Raw genomic sequence first — 17,572 nt, 5'->3', positions numbered from 1 at the left:
TGGAAGGAATGGGACCTGCCAGCTGGAACCCATTAGTTAAATACTTGCCTTAATGTGCAGAACTGGGCTCTCCCATATTCCCAGCAAGGACAGTATTGACACAGCTGGTTCAAAACACCCACCAGGCTCTGTGTGTGCTAAAACATGACAATGATTTGATGCAAACTTGACCAAATCCTTGCTGTTTGACACTAAAAGCTTGTTAGCGTGTTTGTCACCCTGCTCTGCTAATGCTTGTGGCCTTCTCTGAGCTGATAGGGATACATCCACCCTCTCCTGCTCCTTGGAAGGAGAGGATGGCAGCGGGCAGCAGCACATGGGTCAATGGCAGCTCAGCACCGATCCACAGCACTCTTCCCCCTGGAGCAGCAGCAGCCTCAATGTTACCCCTGGTCGTTCTTCCCCTGCATCTGATGTATTGAATGTAGATGCAATGCATCTACACGTTGTGTTATCTATAGGGATAAAAACAGGAGCACTATTAAAATTGAAGGCCATTTTATTGTCATAGCAAATACCAAAATAAAAAGGCTTTTAATACATAAGAAGATCAAAGACAGCACGGGGAAAGCATTCCCATGCTCCTGCCAGCGATGCTCGGGTACCACGGCAGCACCACAAACCTGGGTTTGCTTTGTTAGAATGGTTTTAAAACTCGGATCTTCCAAGACTTCAGATGATGGAAAGAGGCCAAAACGTCAGTTAAAGAGAGAGATGGAATCACGATGTAGTGACAGGTCTGGGAAATACAGGAGATCAGACATACAAGGAAGAAACCTGGATGCAACAGTGGTTTCTGGCTTGTGAAGCCTGGTTTCAACCTTGCTTTTTGCCTTTTGACTCTTGTGACAGCTGAAGTGACAAGAATAATTCAGCAGTAATGTTTTCAATTAAAACAAGAAAGAAAAAAAAGCATTAAGACTTATTTATTCCAAACTGTTGTCTTGCTGTGAAGTCATACAAAAAACCCCCACCCTTTTTAATACCACTTTGGCTTATTTGGGTCTTTTCATTAGCAAAAACCACTCATGTCAAATGTAGTTTTCAGTTACTAATGGAAATCTCTAACTTGAATGTAGAATGATCCCAAATGAGATCATCCTCAAAGGTTTAGATACTATTACCTCATCTGCTATTCCCTGTTCATAACCCTATAAAAGGCAGTATTACAGCCTACCTACTGATGCCATTTTGACTGCTGTGCTGTCTAATGTTGTAGGGGTGGAGATGGAACTTCCCTTTACTTGTATTTCCCAACAAATAAAGCTGACACGATAGGAGATGGGACTTTCCTAGAGCAGAAACTGATGCTTATCCTTTATTGTGCATTGTCACTCTCCTTCCTACCAGGGGAAAGAAAACTGAAGTAAGAATACTGGTACCAGCAGCTGAAATCCCTCAGAATTCTTAGTGTGATCACCTTATTCAAAGGACTAATGCATGTTTCAGTCACTGAAGGATGAAACCAAATGTAGTGGGTAGCAAGTGCTGGGGGCACAAGATTGCAAATGCAACAGGCTGGTTCTCTGACAACTAAGTTAGCACTTACACTGGTATCAGCTCATATTAGTATGTTGGCCACAAATGATAATGGCAACTAATAAACAGACTCTGCTGCCAAGTGGCAGATGGATTAGGGACAGAAAAAAAACAGGAATGCTCTCTCTAGGTCTGAACTTTTATCTTCAACACCCTCTCACGCTTTGCATGTGTGTCAAACACAACCCTATTACCTCTGTGCATCTGGTATGTGAAGAATTCATTGGCTTTTGGAAGTAAAAGGTACATTATATGGCATTGTTCTGAGTACAAAAGGAAAATTCAATGTATCTTAGGACAGTTCAGAGACAAGAGGTTCTGTTCTTTGCCCTGTCACTTCTCACTTTGATGGTTTGTGTCCTTTGCTACCTTAAATCTTCCCTTTCACAAGGTCTATTCAGAAAACAATCCTCCAAACACAAGTGAAACTCAGTTTCATTCCTTTCAGTTTACCTGAATGCCTTCTCTCTACTAAGACACTGTAAACACTGAAATCCAGTTGCTCTTGCAGAGGCAGGTAACGCACCGTGATGCCCGTGGGTCATTCAAGCAGTTACTTGCCAGCAACAAGGCTTTTGACAAAGTCAGGGTCCCTGAGACAAAAATGCTTTTCTCCCTGTTTTCCTAACTGGGACAATGGGACAAGTACCGTGCTTGCAGCCTGGTGCCACTGACAATCAACTCCAGTTCTCCAGCAGCACACCTGTGCCCCTCACCAAGCAGCTGGGGAAAGCCTCAAACTACTGACTCCCCCCTTCTGCCCTCCCCAGCTATGACAAATGGAAACCAAAGCAGTGTTAAGATGCACAAAAGGAACAGTTTGGGTCACTACCTGTAGTAGCAGTGGTGTAAGGCTTAGATCCCCCCATGGAAACCAGGGAACCTGCAGGATTTCAGCTGGATTTCTTTAACTCACTGTGGTCTCAGCTGCCCTAGCAAGGCAAACCAGGTCAGCTCAGACCTCACTAATAAGTGGGTTTATGCATTTGCTACACCCTGCACTCTGGGCAGACCTGGAGCATGAACACAGGCTGTTAAGACCATCCCAGCACCCCATGCAATGGGGGCAACCTGCCCTTTAGACAAGGTCTTCAAGCAGCTGTGTCTAGTGTACAAAAGTCTAGCACCTTTTTGTTAAAGGGGTTTCACATAAAGTACATGAAATTTCCAACCAAAACAAGTTGTAGCAGCAATTCCCCTCCCTCTGAAACCTCACCATTTCTTGACTTCCTACTGCTATGGGCCACCTCAATCCAAAAGGAAGTACCCATCTAAGCTGGCCTCTCCACAGGAATTTGGTCTGTATGTCCAAGAGAAGGGAGAGGTGCATCTAAAGGACATACCTGGAGCTGGCTGCTTAGAAGTTACCAGGAAAACCACCCCATAAATACCAAAGTCTAATTGTCATACAAAAGATTGAATGGATTAAGTCTGATTCGTCTCTTTCAGAACAGGAAAGGGGGAAAAACAAAAAGAACTTCCCAGTTCATGTCTCTTTTGATATAAAAGGAATAGAAATCTTTCAGTTGATGTTATGAAGTAGCTTTGAGTCCTCATTGGTTCCTACCCCATCTTCTTCTTGGATTCCTTCTGCCAGTCCCTCTGCAAATTTGGTCTGGCTTCCTGCATAGTCCATGAACATGTTGGGAATATCCTTGCCAAAATATATCTTGCTGTTTGCTGCAATCGCCTTGTATTTCATCAGCTGCAAGTACTCAGGAGTTAACTTCAGCTGCACAGAAAGAAAAGAGATCACCAACAGCTCGGATTCACTCAAAAGCAAGGTTGTGTCATGAGAATCCTACTTTTCCATCATGCTAGCAGGCACGCTCACCCTCTCTTCAGCTGAAGAGGCACAGTGCCCAGAAGAAAGCTCTCTTTCAATAGGTCTAAAGTGAAGCTCTAAATCCCAGTGACTAAATGGCAAAACGAGAAAGTGATGGAAGCAGCTGGGGAAACGTTCAATCCAAATGTACCAGAGATGCTCGAAAGCACATAACTCACTAAAAGCCCTTGCAATACAAGCTGCTGGAAAGAAAACACAACTGGCTTTGAGCCAGAGAGTAGATTGAAGAGTCTGTTCTGGAGAGCAGAGCTCATTCGTTCAGGATAATGACATTAGAACTGAGAGGATAGAGTAACTGGGACAGAATTTGTGCACAAGCATCCCACACCTCCATCCATTCTCACTGACCCTTACAAAACAGAGTTTTCCTGCTGGGATGGCCTGGGAACTAGCTGCAGGCACTTACAGCCTGGCATTTATCCATAGGATTTCTCTTTTTCCATTCTTTCTTTCAACTTCTTTCTTTGGCAGTACCAAGGCTTTGCCAGGCTAGTTACTTAGATGTGTAAGATCAGCTCTATCTGCTCTTTACCTAAACACTTATTTACTCTTAAGCCTTCCTGTCACTCCAGAGATGACTTGTGCCAGCTTGCACATCAGAATTAATAGACACTTCTGATTGCAAAGGCATGAAAGGGCAACACTGAAACTGGTATTCTATCTACAGAGGGAGCCACGGCCCCATTAGCAGAGCTGTTTCCAGAGAGGACCAGGTATTTCACGTATCCTGATACAAATTTATCTGCCCAAAGAAAATGAATTTGCAAATAGGGATCTAATTGTTTCAGGCTCAATCATTCTGAGTGATGGTTTTGGTTTGCCTTTTGATTTCAACAATGAGACACAACAAGCAAGCAATAAGCACAGGCAGCTCTTTTCCTGACTTCAGGTTAGATACAAGGAAGAAATTCTTTGCTGTGAGGTGCTGGCACAGGTTGCCCAAAGAAATGGTAAATGCTCCATCCCTGGCAGTGTTCAAGGCCAGGTTGGACAGAGCCTTGGGTGACATGGTCTAGTGTGAGGTGTCTCTGCCCATGGCAAGGGGTTGGAACTGGATGATCTTAAGCTCCTTTCCAACCCAACCCATTCTATGATCCTATGAGTATTTCTATACAGCCTAAAGGACATAACAATACCTTGTTAGCCTCAGCTACTTTCATAGCAGTGTAGCATTCAGCATCAGCTCTCGCCTTCTCTCTTGCAAGAAATGCAGCATCTGGAAGCAAACACATGTTTTCATATTCAGAGTTTTATTTCCAGCCATGTTAGCACCATTTGCAGCTGGAAAACTTTTTAAAGTGGTCAGCACCACATCTAAACTGTACAGGATAGAGTTTAGGGAAGAGGGAACCAAATGGGGAAACACAGCAATGGGATCTCAATTTACATCTACGACACTGCAGGATGATAGCACGGAGTAAGTAAATTGCCTCTGCAACTGAAGACCTCAAAGCATTTTATAAACATAAGGTTTTTATTACCACCCCTGTCACGAGGGCTGAGAACACTCTTTCTTCTCCAGCCAGCCCCTAGCTCTCGTGCTGAAAAGGCAGCAACTGTTCCAGTGCACAAGTGGGATTTGCCCATAACATTTGCACGGGACTCACAGCCCAGCAGAGTGCTCTGGAGATGGAGTTTGGGATTGTGAATGCAGTTCCCCAGATGGGATCTTCTCTGGGATGCTGAGGTTAAGATTCAGGCACGCAGAGGCGGGTGATTTTAACCTTCACCAGCTCTGCTCCTTGGATACATGTCAGAGAGCTGTTTCTTTGTAATAGAAACAATGTGTAAAGGGTCCAATCCTGCGGGATGTGGAAATTCCCTTACTCCTAGCAGAAACATTTAAGGAAACAAACACTTCCCCTTTCTGTATTGGACTCCCTTTTCTCCTTCTGACTTTATCTATCCAATGCTAATGATGCAGTGTGAGGCCACCGCATTAAGACGAGTGTAATCTGCCTGGTTTGCTGTGATCTCTTGACATCCCTTCTAGGACAGGGAGCCACACAACTGGAATACAGTCTGGATTTTGGAGTTGCACAGCTGGATAAACCATTTGTTTTCCTATACTAGCAGGGAGTCCTGTGAGCTGCTACACTTCAAAATCATGTCAGCAATTGGGATGGGTTGGCCTGCAACTTCCTCTCTTTTGCCTAAAAAGAGTGGTCCCAGTCGGAGACACCAGAAAGAATGAGGGAGACAGGAATCCTCTGCCAGCAGAGTTGAACTGAAGGGCTGACACCCAGTGACACACATTTATAAGGACTAAACCCCATTGTATTTCCGTGAAGAACTTCTTAATGAGAAGCTGCTGATCTGTAAAAGTCTTAATTGGCTCCTCTGTGGCCTTCTGCAAAGCTTGACAGGGCCTCTAATGAAGGTAATTGAAAATAAGGCCCTGTCACTCGGAGCTGGAAATGCTGACCCCTTTTCATGTCCTGGAATTCCCTTAACAAAGCAGTTTATCAGAGGGGTAGGGAGACATCATCTTAATTTAACAGTACAACCTCCCAGGAAGAGCACCTTGAAACAGAAGGTTCCAAGAAACAGTCTACAAAGAAGCATTCCTATTCCTGCCTCTGGTCAAGCCTAGTTCCTTAAAAGTAGTCAGCTGCAAAACTAAAGGGGGGTGAAGAAGCAGCAATGCAAACTACACAGTGAATGTCAGCTTGGACTGAAGGACATGGTCAATACACACATGTCAAGAACTACTGAGCTCCATGAACTGCTTCAGGATCTTTGGACAAAATTCACCACAGAACATTGACTTCCTACACACTCACCTTCAATCTCTGAAATCCGCTTCTCTGTTTCCTTTTCCATCACTTTCTGTCCATAAGTTATTTCAGCAACTTGTGCAATCTTTTCTGCCTCTGGCATGAAAAAGAACACATCCATGTTGTGGTCACACAGTCCTCCTAATGCCAGGAGCAGCTTCACCCACCAAAGTCCTCACCAGCCCCTTCTGCTGAAAGTAAATTGTGGGAAGACTTTCCAGCCCTCAGAAGGCAGCAGTCTGCATCTGTGGGCAAAGCTGGAACCCACCTAAAACCCCTTTGAGTTTCCTTGGAAGAGTTTGACATCAGCAGCCAATAACCACAGCAGAGATCACCCAAAAGTGAAACAAGTGCATCCCTCCCCAGTGCCTGCGTTCTTTTTGCTGCCTTCCCCCCACCTCCCCCTCTTCAGTTCTTCTACCCCTTCAAACTCAGATATACAGACCGATGAGGGCTTTCTTCCTTTCTGTCTCTGCTTCCTTCTCCACCACCTTCTGCTTCTGGGCTGCAATCAGCAGCTTTGTCTTCTCACTCTCCCTAATAAGCCAGAAGAAGCCAGTTACAAAGTGTGACCTTGCTGAAGTGGTGTGGCTGCTGGCTCAGTCCTCTTTCAAGCACATGTTTAGGGCAGGCAGCACTCAGGAAGCGAGCACATGTACCTGCACACAAAGAGCTTTTCTTCTAAACCAAAGTGTCTTTTCCTCCCCTCCATAGCAGGAAGACTTTCCAGCCAAGACAGAATGAAGCTCTCCCTGCTACTCTGTGCAGGCTGCCATAATGCCTTCTACAAGAGGCATTGACTGTTCACACCTAGTTTTTTTGGGATTGTTATGAGGGATTTAAGCAAAGTGAGACATTAGAATCCTGTGAAAGCCTTGTCTTCCTCATTTGGGTGCTTTGAAACCACCCTTCGTTCCATCACATGGCTCTGTGTACGCAAAGAAAATGCTGTTCCTGCTCCCAAACAGGGAAGACAGATTAAGAGTCCAGAACAAGCCTCTCCCAACACATATCCTACTGCATTTATGGTAACAGTTTAACAGGCTGATTTGGGATTTTGACTACCATGACTTCCCATGATACCCAAAGGTTGTATGGAATGCCAGGGAAGCAAAATGGACAAGAAGGGCCTTATTCTGGCCTACCCAGCCTGCTGGCAGGGTGCTCAGAGAACATAAGCATTTCTGACCGATCAAGTGCAAGAGAAGGCAGCTGGCTCAGGGCATTGAGAAGGGATCAGCGTGTCAAGTGCTATTAAAGAAAGTTATTGCAAAGCTTCAGCCTGTTGAATCAACAGTTTCTCCATCCCAGACAAACAACAGGATTAGTGGTGGACTCTCTCCACCTGCCACTCACTCGATGCTCTGGGAGGCCTCTTTAAAGCAGGGCCAGTGTCAAGAGGAAGGAGGCTGTGGGCAACGAATTGCTGTGCTCAAGTGCTCAAAAGGGAGAAATAGTTTCTAACTCAGCAGTGACAGACACGTGCTTGTCTGCTGCAGCCTCCCCAGGCCCTTTCTGCAGGCAGCACGAGGCTGGGAGCAGGCCTGGCAGAGGGCACACTGATCACTGCTTGCTGTGAAAACACATTAATCTGGATGAGCGATTCTTTTTGCTAACACAAAGGTGCAAGTCTCAGGCACTTACATGAGCTCGTAATTCCTCCGGATTGTTTCAGGGATGTTTGGCTTTGTAACTCGAACTGCCTGGAAAGGGAGACCAAAGAAAACATAGGCAAGCAGCCAACAATCAAAAGCCAAATGGCCCCTGAGGCTGCAGAGCACGGGGGAGCTGATGCCTGGGGCATGCTCTGCATGACCAGGTCCAAAGCCCACAAAGGAAAAGCAGAACTCGATGATCTCCTGCTGTGACAGGAGGCAATAACCTGGGTAAAGCAGTACCCAGAGTACCACCAACAGAAACCCACCACATCAAAGCTGAGAGGAGATGGGAAGGATATGGTTCTCATTCCTTCAGTTTTCTATTTCCTTTAGCCCTTTTTCCCTTTCCTTTTACCCCTCCTTACAATATGCACCTTAGACATCTCAAAGTAGAACTGTATAATGAATTACCTGTATAATTAATCCAGGGGCCATTGTAGTTAGGTCTTGCTGCAAGGCCAGTTTAAGGTTTTCATCAATCTGATCTGATTGGGGAGAAAAAAAACAGGTAACTACAAGTCTCACAAGGCAGCTTGTTGTCAACACATAGAGCTGGCTGGAAGGGCTCACATTTCTTATTCCTGGAAGGTAAGTACCCATGTAAGTTTGATGCAGAAGGGGTGGGTAGAGAACAAGCATCCCTGCCTCAGAGACAGGTTCCCATCTCTCTCAGCGTGTCGGGCAGCACAAAGCAGCACCAAACACTTGGGACACAGGAGACAAAGTGAAACTCTTCCCAGTTCCCCATAAACCACAGCTGGAATCTTTCTGAGCTAGAAGTAGCATCATTATGATAGAAAATCTGTGCTCTAACCCACTTCCCCATTGGTATCTTCCCAGCTAAATGGTGACTGACGAGGAACTGCATCTGTGTCAACAGGAGACAAAGCACATGCAAAGGCAGAAATATGAACTGGCTGCACTGGTTATTTCAATAGGCTGCAAAGAAATCTCCATAACGTCTGTTTGGCTCAATGGACACCAGTTAGCTCGAGCATAGCTGAGAAACTTCAAAAGGAAACACAAACCAAAGCCCTGCTTCAGTGGAAAGCCCTAAGGACAGCAGTTTCCAGTTGGGGCCTGCTGAGAAGTGCAAAGGGAAAAATCAAAATGTAATGGCCTTGAGAAAGTGATCACATCTCACTCCTTGATTATTTGCTTTGGTCCCAGTTTAGCTTTATCTGGAACTCGCCCTCACAATGGGGCTCAGCCAGTTTAGGAAGCAGCTGTTATCAGTTTCCTGCACCTGCTTGCAGATGTGGGGGCAGAGAATGACATGAATGGGCTGTGCCCCACTTCAGAGCCAAGCCAGCACACATTGAGCTCACACAAAGAGTTACACAGGAGTTTATACAAGTTCCTTCTGTGCAAAGCAGTTGCTTTGAGGCCCTTTCAAGCAGTTGTCGTCAGCAGCTGCCAACATCTGGAGATTCCATCGGCAAAGCAGTCCCATAAAGGACCTGGAGGGGAACCGAGCCCTGGTTCTGCACCTTGTGCAGCAGCACATGAGGAAGCAGAAAGCCAGGCTTCTTGGAAAGCCCAGTCAACAGAGAACAGGAGCTTGTGAACAGCCTGTGTCCTTCCAGGCACAAATTCTGTCCATTTGGGGTCCAGAACCATTCACAGCTACATTTCTGCCTGCAGTCAGCACTGCTGTAGTGCTGAAACACTGGAAGGGGTTTCTTGCCAGTCCAAAGCCATAAACAAAACACTCAGCACTGGCACCAACTGGTCTATTTCTGCTAAGAAACCACAACTTCAGGCTCTTTCCCAGTGTGCTCTCCTGGTGTCTGTTCTGCCTGAAGCCAAGGAGGAAGGTCAGCAGGCTCTTGCCAAGTCATCTTGTTTCCCAGCACCAGGCACTGCAGCCACAGGCATGACACAAAGCTAATCAAACCCAAAGGCCAAGGAGTGCTTGCTCAAAACAGCTTTTCCATCTGGATAAGCAAAACCTGTGACTGATTTCAGCAAGTCATGTTTGCTAAACACACAAATAACACCACAGAATTAGTGCTCCCTTTCCTAAAGCCCTCTGCTGCTACTGGCAGCTTTGGGTTTGGATGGTTCTTGTTACAACACACTGGAGCAGGAGTGACAAGGAGGAAATGATAGTAGGTAGTTAACTCTCCTGATTCCAGACAGGGCAGATACTGGATTCATAGGTAAAAAGCCCATCAGTTTGGGGTAAGGAGCTCTGCATCAATAGAGAAGGGGCAGCTCACCAAACAGCTCGATGTAGACCTCCTGCAGCGTGTGGACACTGCAGAATTGGTTCAGCTCATGGTGAATCTTGTTGAAGATGAGAGCTTTGTCATAGTCAGCGGTGTAGTTCTTCACTATGTCGTACACTGCAAAAGAAGAAACCCCTGTTCAGGGCTGGGCTGGAGGGATGCCTCAGGCTGGGCTCAGCACTTGCTTCAGGAGTCATAGTGCCCACCTGAAGTGAGGAATCCACCCCCAAGAGAAGCTGGCCCCACAAACACACACTTTGTGAACAAAGGGGAGTTTTCTCTATTGCTCACCTATTTCATAACACCCCGAGCAATGTTCTGTCACCTGCTCTGCAAACAGGACATCTCACTACCAACAAGGCCATCTCACCACCAACAACCCTCTCCACTCTACCTGCATATACACATAGGTTGTGCCTGAGCTGCAGAACACAGAGGTCAATGCACAATGAAGGAAGAACATCCCACAGCCAGCATAAACCAGCGGTCTCAAAGCGGGCCTCCAGTCAGCCAGGCAGTTATACCACTTCTGTAACCAACAGAGTGCTAAAAACCACAGAACTTGGGGAAAAAGGCTGCACAGGTCATTCTTCTTGCACTGCAGAGGCAGGTTTTTGCTCCCAAACACGCTTCTCTCCCCCTGCCTCTTGCACACCTTGTTCAAATCAGTTCTTCACTGAAGCATAAAGCCCAGCGGGGGTGTAACTATGCAACCACTGGTAGCTGGATGGCATCTGGGCTCTAGTGAAGCAAGTGGCAGAGCAGAACAAGTATGTGCAAGAAACAATAAACACACAAAACATGTGGAAGAGCTGGTTTTAGGCTTATACCCAGGAAGTCTGGGGCGTTACAGGGTACACAGGGGGAACACCAGCTCCAAATCATAGAATCATAGAATAGTTAGGGTTGGAAAGGACCTTAAGATCATCCAGTTCCAATGCCCCTGCCATGGGCAGGGATACCTCACACTAAACCGCCTCACCCAAGGCTCTGTCCAACTTGGCCTTGAACACTGCCAGGGATGGAGCATCCACAACCTCCCTGGGCAACCCATTCCAGTGCCTCACCAGCCTTACAGTGAAGAACTTCTTCCTTAGATCCAATCTAAACTTCCCCAGTTTGAACCCGTTACCCCTTGTCCTGTCACTACAGTCGCTAATGAAGAGTCCCTCCCCAGCATCCTTGTAGGCCCCTTCAGACACTGGAAGCTGCTATGAAGTCTCCACGCAGCTTCTCTTCTCCAGGCTGAACAGCCCCAACTTTCTCAGCCTGTCTTCATACGGGAGCTGCTCCAGCCCCTGATCATCCTCGTGGCCTCCTCTGGACTTGTTCCAACAGCTCCATGTCCTTTTTATGTTGACATAGCACAAACCTCTTCACGTCACCTCACCCCAGGAGCACAGACAGCTCCGGACGGCAGCACCGGCAGGGTCACAAGGGACGAGCTCACCTGCGCTCTGGATGAGGAAGTTCACCACCTCGATTCTGTCGAAGTAAATCATCACCCCTCCACTGCGAAGGGAAGGCAAAGCCGTGAGCAAAGCACGAAGCTGGGCTGGAGCAGAGGGGGACATCCCCCTCTAGCGGGCTGAGCCCGGCAGCCACAGCGGCTCCAGACACCAGGCTTCAGTCCGGAAACCGGATTAGCGCGTGTGAACCCATGGAAAAGGCAGCGCAGAGCTTGGGGATGGGGCTGCATCACCCACCCCAGCACCCTGAGCTCGCCACTGGTTCCAGTTATGGGGGGGGAGTGGGAAACCCAGCCCCTGCAAACAAATGTCCCCGTTTTAAAGCATGCTGGAGTTATCAGGGAGGAAAACAGGGAGAGGATCCAAAGGTTGCTCCCAACAACAACTCAACGTCTCACCTGGTGCCACAAGGAACGTTTTTCACCTCATCCGTCTGCAGCGTGGTCTGAAGAGAGGTTTAGGGAAAGAGGCTTAAGGATTCCCCACTTTACCCGCTCATGGAACAGAGTTTTGCCCCTATTCCCCCCTTCAATCCCCCCAAGGAGAAGAACCGGGCCTTCACAGCTCCCCGGGACGGTCCCGAGAGCCCTGGGCTGCAGACCCCACCATAACCCCCCCGCCCAAAACCTCCCACGGCCCGGTCCCGGCCCCAGCAGCACCTGCACTGACTTGTAGGACGTGATGAAGGGCAGCATGAGGTGGAACCCGGGCCCGCTGGTGGAGGTCAGCAGCGCTCCGCCGCTGTGGAACGGAACAGAGGGGCCGTGAGGGGCCCGCCTTGCACCGGGCGGCGGGGACAGGGAGCGGGGTGGTGGTGGGGAAGGCTCGCCTCACCGGTAATAGACACCGATGTGCCCCTCCTCGATCTTGTGGATGGCCGAGAGGAAGGCGGCGGCGAGGAAGCTGAGGGACAGCGCCGCGATGGCGCCCAGCTGGGCCATGCCCGCTCGGTAACGGCGCCGGCCCCCTCAGCGGCACCGGCCCGGCGCCGCCCTGCTGCGTCATCACAGCGCGACCGCGCCTTCTACCCCGCCAGGGGGCGGTGGAGGAGCGGGAGTCGGGAGGACACGGGTTCGAGACCCGGGGCCGCCTCTTCCAGTGTGGCTTTGGGGGGGAGCATCCCGCACCCCATCACCCTATACCCCCCAAACCCCTTATGGGACCTTGTTTGGTCAAACAGAGGACCCCCCCACCCCTTATGGACAAGGGTAACAAGGGGAAAAGCGACGGCCGAGGTGAAAACACATTAAATCCTCACCTCTATATGTTAAAGGAGGCTTAAAAACCACAGGCGAGACGTACAAAACGCCAGTAAAAGAGAATAATTTGCTCTTTGATAGATCTCCGAGGGTTCTCTCTAACAACCCCATGAGGGGGATTCAGCACCGCTTAGAAAGAAGGCATGAAATACCTGTGATATTTGTCAATCTGAGTGTTACAGCTCTTAAACAAGTGTGAAAAGGCACCAGAGATGAAATACACCCGGGTTAGGTTTGGGGTATTTCTGTGTCCATCAAAACACTTGCCCAGATTTAAGGCCTGGGTAAAATGTATTAAATCTGTAAAGGTTTTAATGGAGCTGGTATGTGTTTCATAAATCACGGGCCTCCACTCAGCCCCCGCTCGCTTTAATAAGGGTAAACTAGGAAATTGCTTGGAGCTGCAGCAGAATGCGGTCATCTCAGATTGAAAAGTAATAGGTTTTTACATGGGAAGGGGGGTGTTCTGGCTCGCAGGAGAGCTTTTGCCTCGTAACATCATTACCCTGAGCGGGAAACCAGCTGCGGCCACGTGTTTTAACAGCATCAAGATGTGAACGCGCACAAAGGTAAATATTATTGGTAATAATCCTGGAAAAAAAGAAGAAAAAAAGCCCCCAAAATCATTATTCCTGGAGCCAGGGCTAGGAATGTTCATTGGTGTCTGTGTGGCAGCTCTGGTTTAACAGAACGGGCTTTGCTATATGAACAAATGCTTTATTGCACTTCATCCCTGTCCCATTCCCTCCCCATCCCGCTGCAGTATAAAAACCACCTCTTGGCTTTTACCATGGAGCTGATTGAGAGTTTGAAGCCTCCCAGCCTGCCGGCTGCTGCTGCTCCATGGTCCCAACGGCATGGATCCGGGGTAGGGATGTGGCAGCCCCTTGGGATGTGCTGGGGCTTGGCCGCTGCTGGGGAGCAGAGAGAGGGTCCCCCCGCCCCAGGCCCCGGAGCCCGCAGGGATGGAGTAAAGGCTGTGTAAAGTCTGTCTAACCTCATTAGCTGTCAGCAGGAACAATGCCGGGCTGGCAATAAAGGCAATTCCGAGCCTGTTGGCCATTAATCACCGCCTGACAGTTGTGAATAGGGGTGGAAAAACTCTGTCCCCATGCTTCCCGCTCTGGTGTTTAAGGTTACCTCCGTGCGCAGGCGGAGCGCTGGGGTGGAAAGCTCTTGCTCACCAGTCCTGCCCTGTTCCATCTCCATCCCCACTTCTATCCCATCCCCACTTCCATCTCCATCCCCATTTCCATCCCATCCCTATCCCTGTCCCCATTCCCATCCCTGTCCTCATTCCAATCCCCATCCCCATTCAAATCCCCATCCCTGTTCCCATTCCCATCCCCATTCCCATCTCCATTCCCATCTCCATTCCCATCTCCATCCCACTCCTATCCCTGTCTTTGTTCCATCCCCATTCCCATTCCCATCTCCATCCCATCCCCATTTCTGCTCTGGATGCCATGGTGCCAGCTCCATGTATTGGCATGGGGAGCCTTAAAATCATCTGCTGGAACCCCAGAATTCCCAGTGACTGCTGCAGCTCCTCCTGGAGCACAGCAGCAGCAGGATGGGACTGGATTCCAGTGCATGAATGCAATGAAAGTGCATTAAAAGCTGATGTTTCAGTGGGGAGAAGAGGGAAAACTGCTCCTTAGCTGAGACCTAAAAGGGCATCTAAGCCCAGTGAGGGAAATCCATGGGTGCTCTGCGGGACTGGGGTGGCTGCAGGGTGCTCTGGTCACTGTGACATGGCTTTGAAAGGGAAAAAAAGTGGGGAGAGGGCCTGTGCAGGGGGGAAACACTCCACAAATGAAGTCTATCCAACGTTATTTGCACATTATGGTGCAGAATTGTGTTCAAGTCTGTCCGGCCTCATTCCATGTCAGCGCTAACAATGCAGCACTTGGCAATCACGGCCCTTCTGCAGCGCTGGCCATTAATCATCCCCTGACAGTCCCGAGCTGGGAAGGAGGAAACTGCTCACATGTGCTCGCTGGAAAGGGACCTTTCCTTTGCTCCCTGCCCACCCCAGCACTGGAAGGGTCCTGATTCCACACCCCGGGAATTCCTGTGACACATCTCATGGTGGAACAACCCCTTGGGAAGAGGCGTTGGGGAACGGGTTACAACACAGGGCATTCCAGCGGCGTTCTCCTCTCCGTCCTCTTGCTCACCACTAACCTCAGGAATAAGGGGGTTTGTCCTCAGGGAATGATCCCAATGGGAGCCAGTGGTGCCGTCCTGCTCACCCCAAGGCTTCTCTATGTGGTCCCCATCGCCCTGCAGACGCCAGCCCCATGGCCGGGTGCTGGCGTGCCAGGTCATCCAGTAAATAAAGGAGGGCTGTTTCCAGCCCCCCTGACACTGCTTTCCAAAGGGAAATGATTAAAAGCACTTGGAAACCACAATTCATCCCGGGAAAGAAAGTGGATTTACCCGAAGCATGAGTGAGAATTAACACTCACATCAGTAGGGCAGAGGAGGCAAACAGAGCCTGGCTGTGTGCAGGGGGAGAGACCACCCCATAGAAAACAAGGGCTGAGCTGGAGCTGGGTACCCCTCCTCTGGAAAGCTCGGTTGTTCCTTCCCGTTCTCCATCTGCCCCATGGATGAGTGGTCACAGAGGAGGAGAAGGGAAATCTCCTCCCAGCAGCACAGGGAAGGATGGATGCTCCTGGTGGGACCCAAAGTGGTCATTCCCGAATGTCCCCGAGGTACCTGGGAGCAGGGGTTTTGCACTAAATGCATTACAGAAAGGCCAAGGAACAGTCTCACCCTGTTCCTGCTGGTGGGAATTGGGCTTGTACCAGGATGCCCTATGGCAGCATCGACTACTGAGCCACCATGGTGATGCTCCAGTTGGGAGGGAGGAGAAAGGGTTCCCTGGAGAGGAAACGGGGACCTATGGCAAGGATTTATCACCCCATCCCAGAGATCAAACCAACATCTCTGCTCGGGATCAAAGCAGCAGGTCCCATCCCGAGGAGCTTGGAAAGGGCTCCAGGAGGGTGATTGATGTGTGGGATTCCGGGAAGGGCTCGGGAAGCCTCGGCGAGGTGCTGAAGCCCAGGTCAGGAGTCAGCCCTGTCCCAGTGATATATTTAGAGCTGGATAATGTAAGCAATGGGGAAGGGAGGGGGGACTATCCATGGAGGAGGTGCAGATCCAACCCCTTGGCCGGGATGCTACGGGATAAGCTGAGCCAGGGAACAGACAGTTGGATTTCCCTCCTTTCTGCCTTCAAATAAATCACAACTCCAGAGCCCTTTAAACTCTGCAATCTGATCTGTTCCAATAAGGAAGGGAATGAAAGGCTGCGTCTCCCTGGAAGCCTCCGGAGCCATAAATCCACTATGTACAAACACATACCACATTTCCAAGGGCATTGCTTTTCTTGTATTGTTTTAACAGAAGAATCATACTGCAATAAACTCCCTCCCTCATTAGCTGCCTGTGTCCAGGCCAAACGCTCCTAACGAATCCAATCAGGACAAAGGAATGCAGCCCTTGATCCAAAGCCTGCCCGGACGCTGACCCACCCCCCCCCCCCCAAAAGGCATTTCCCTATGAGCCCCATAGAGGGGCAGGATGGGGGGAGCTGAAGGGCTGCAGGTCCACTGGGGTTTGTCACCCCAAATCCAGCATCCCTGCCTAGTAGCCAGCATCCCCACTATGGATCTGGCATCCCTGCCTGGAGCTATCACCCCTACGTGGACCTGGCATCCCCACCATGGAGCCATCGTACCTCCATGGGATCTGGCATCCCTGCCATGGAGCCAGCATCCCTGCTATGGATCTGGCATCCCTGCCATGGAGCCAGCATCCCTGCTATGGATCTGGCATCCCTGCCATGGACTCAGCATCCCTGCTATGGATACAGCATCCCTTCATGGGACCTGGCATCCCTGCCATAGATCCATTATCCCTGCTATGGATCTGGCATCCCTGCCACGGACTCAGCATCCCTGCTATGGATCCAGTATCCCTCCTTGGGACCTGGCATCCCTGCCTGGCCTGCAACACAGCAGCTGGAATTCCATTTAGGGCTTTCTTGCATTAGTTCATTGTGGTCCCCACCATTGTGCACCCCAAGCAAGTGGGAACACGGGGCAGTTTGGATGAGGGACACGTGTGTGCCCCTGCCCCATGGGGCTCTATGAGACCACTCAGCTGCCTGCATGAAGAGGCTTGCAAAGGTACCGCATTGAGCACCAGGACAAACCACCCCCAAACTGGCATTTGGGGGTGTGTGTGTGGGGTTATTGGTCATTAATCACCCACTGACAGCTTTGAAGGGTCCATAGCTCCAATGGGACGTGCCTGGCACTGGTGGACGGCACAATCCCCTATGGAGCATCCATTGGGTTTTCCCATGGGTCCCCGCACTCAGCACCGCTCTCCCATCCCAAGCGCAGGAGATGCAGCAACTTGGTCTAATCTGGAGGGTGGTGGTGGTGGGGAAATCACCCTAAAACTCAACATGGAGCAGCCTGGGAAGCAAAACAGAGCCTGTCTGCAGGATTTACGGCGCTGGTGTGGCTGAGCCCAGAGCAGAGCTTGCGCCGCGGGTCCCGCCTCAGCCCACGGAGAAATTCCTTACTTATTGAATCACATTTGTCATCCCTAAATACATACGCAGGCCCGTGTTTCTGAATCCATCAACATCTTTAACTCGCTCCGCTCAGCGAGGCCTCTTTCAGCAGTCATTTATATTTAACTTCTTCCATATGCGGGGCTTGTCGCGTTGGTGTCATTTCCGGGAAAAGCAGGGAAAGGGAGGGGGGAAT

At 49.6% G+C, this 17,572-nt stretch overlaps 1 protein-coding gene across 1 annotated transcript; it reads right to left on the bottom strand.

Moving 5' to 3' along the window:
• Positions 1 to 481: 481 nt before the first annotated feature.
• ERLIN2 (ER lipid raft associated 2) lies at positions 482 to 12,521 on the bottom strand. Its single transcript, XM_062621008.1, has 11 exons — positions 12,355 to 12,521; positions 12,180 to 12,261; positions 11,919 to 11,965; positions 11,502 to 11,563; positions 10,043 to 10,168; positions 8,232 to 8,305; positions 7,807 to 7,865; positions 6,608 to 6,699; positions 6,169 to 6,258; positions 4,522 to 4,601; positions 482 to 3,271 (listed from the first exon to the last, which is right to left on the bottom strand). The coding sequence occupies exons 1-11, from the start codon at positions 12,459 to 12,461 to the stop codon at positions 3,062 to 3,064; spliced, it is 1,029 nt and encodes a 342-aa protein (XP_062476992.1). The 5' UTR covers positions 12,462 to 12,521; the 3' UTR covers positions 482 to 3,061.
• Between the last annotated feature and the right edge of the window lie 5,051 nt (positions 12,522 to 17,572).

The sequence above is a fragment of the Pezoporus occidentalis genome, unplaced genomic scaffold (genome assembly GCF_034315485.1).
Source record: "Pezoporus occidentalis ecotype Australia unplaced genomic scaffold, CSIRO_AGI_Poc_V1 ctg226, whole genome shotgun sequence".
NCBI classification, from domain to species: Eukaryota; Metazoa; Chordata; class Aves; order Psittaciformes; family Psittacidae; genus Pezoporus; species Pezoporus occidentalis.
Note: the sequence above shows the minus strand (reverse complement) of the source record. Positions and strands in the feature narration are given on the sequence as shown.

Bases quoted from the DNA above. Each gene is read 5' to 3' on its own strand.
- ERLIN2 (XM_062621008.1), bottom strand. From the start codon at position 12,461: ATGGCCCAGCTGGGCGCCATCGCGGCGCTGTCCCTCAGCTTCCTCGCC. The intron at 7,866-8,231 runs GTAATTCATTAT...CTCCCTTTCCAG, and splicing joins CCCCTGGATTAATTATACAG to GCAGTTCGAGTTACAAAGCC. The intron at 3,272-4,521 runs GTATTGTTATGT...CTTTCTGTGCAG, and splicing joins AAGTAGCTGAGGCTAACAAG to CTGAAGTTAACTCCTGAGTA.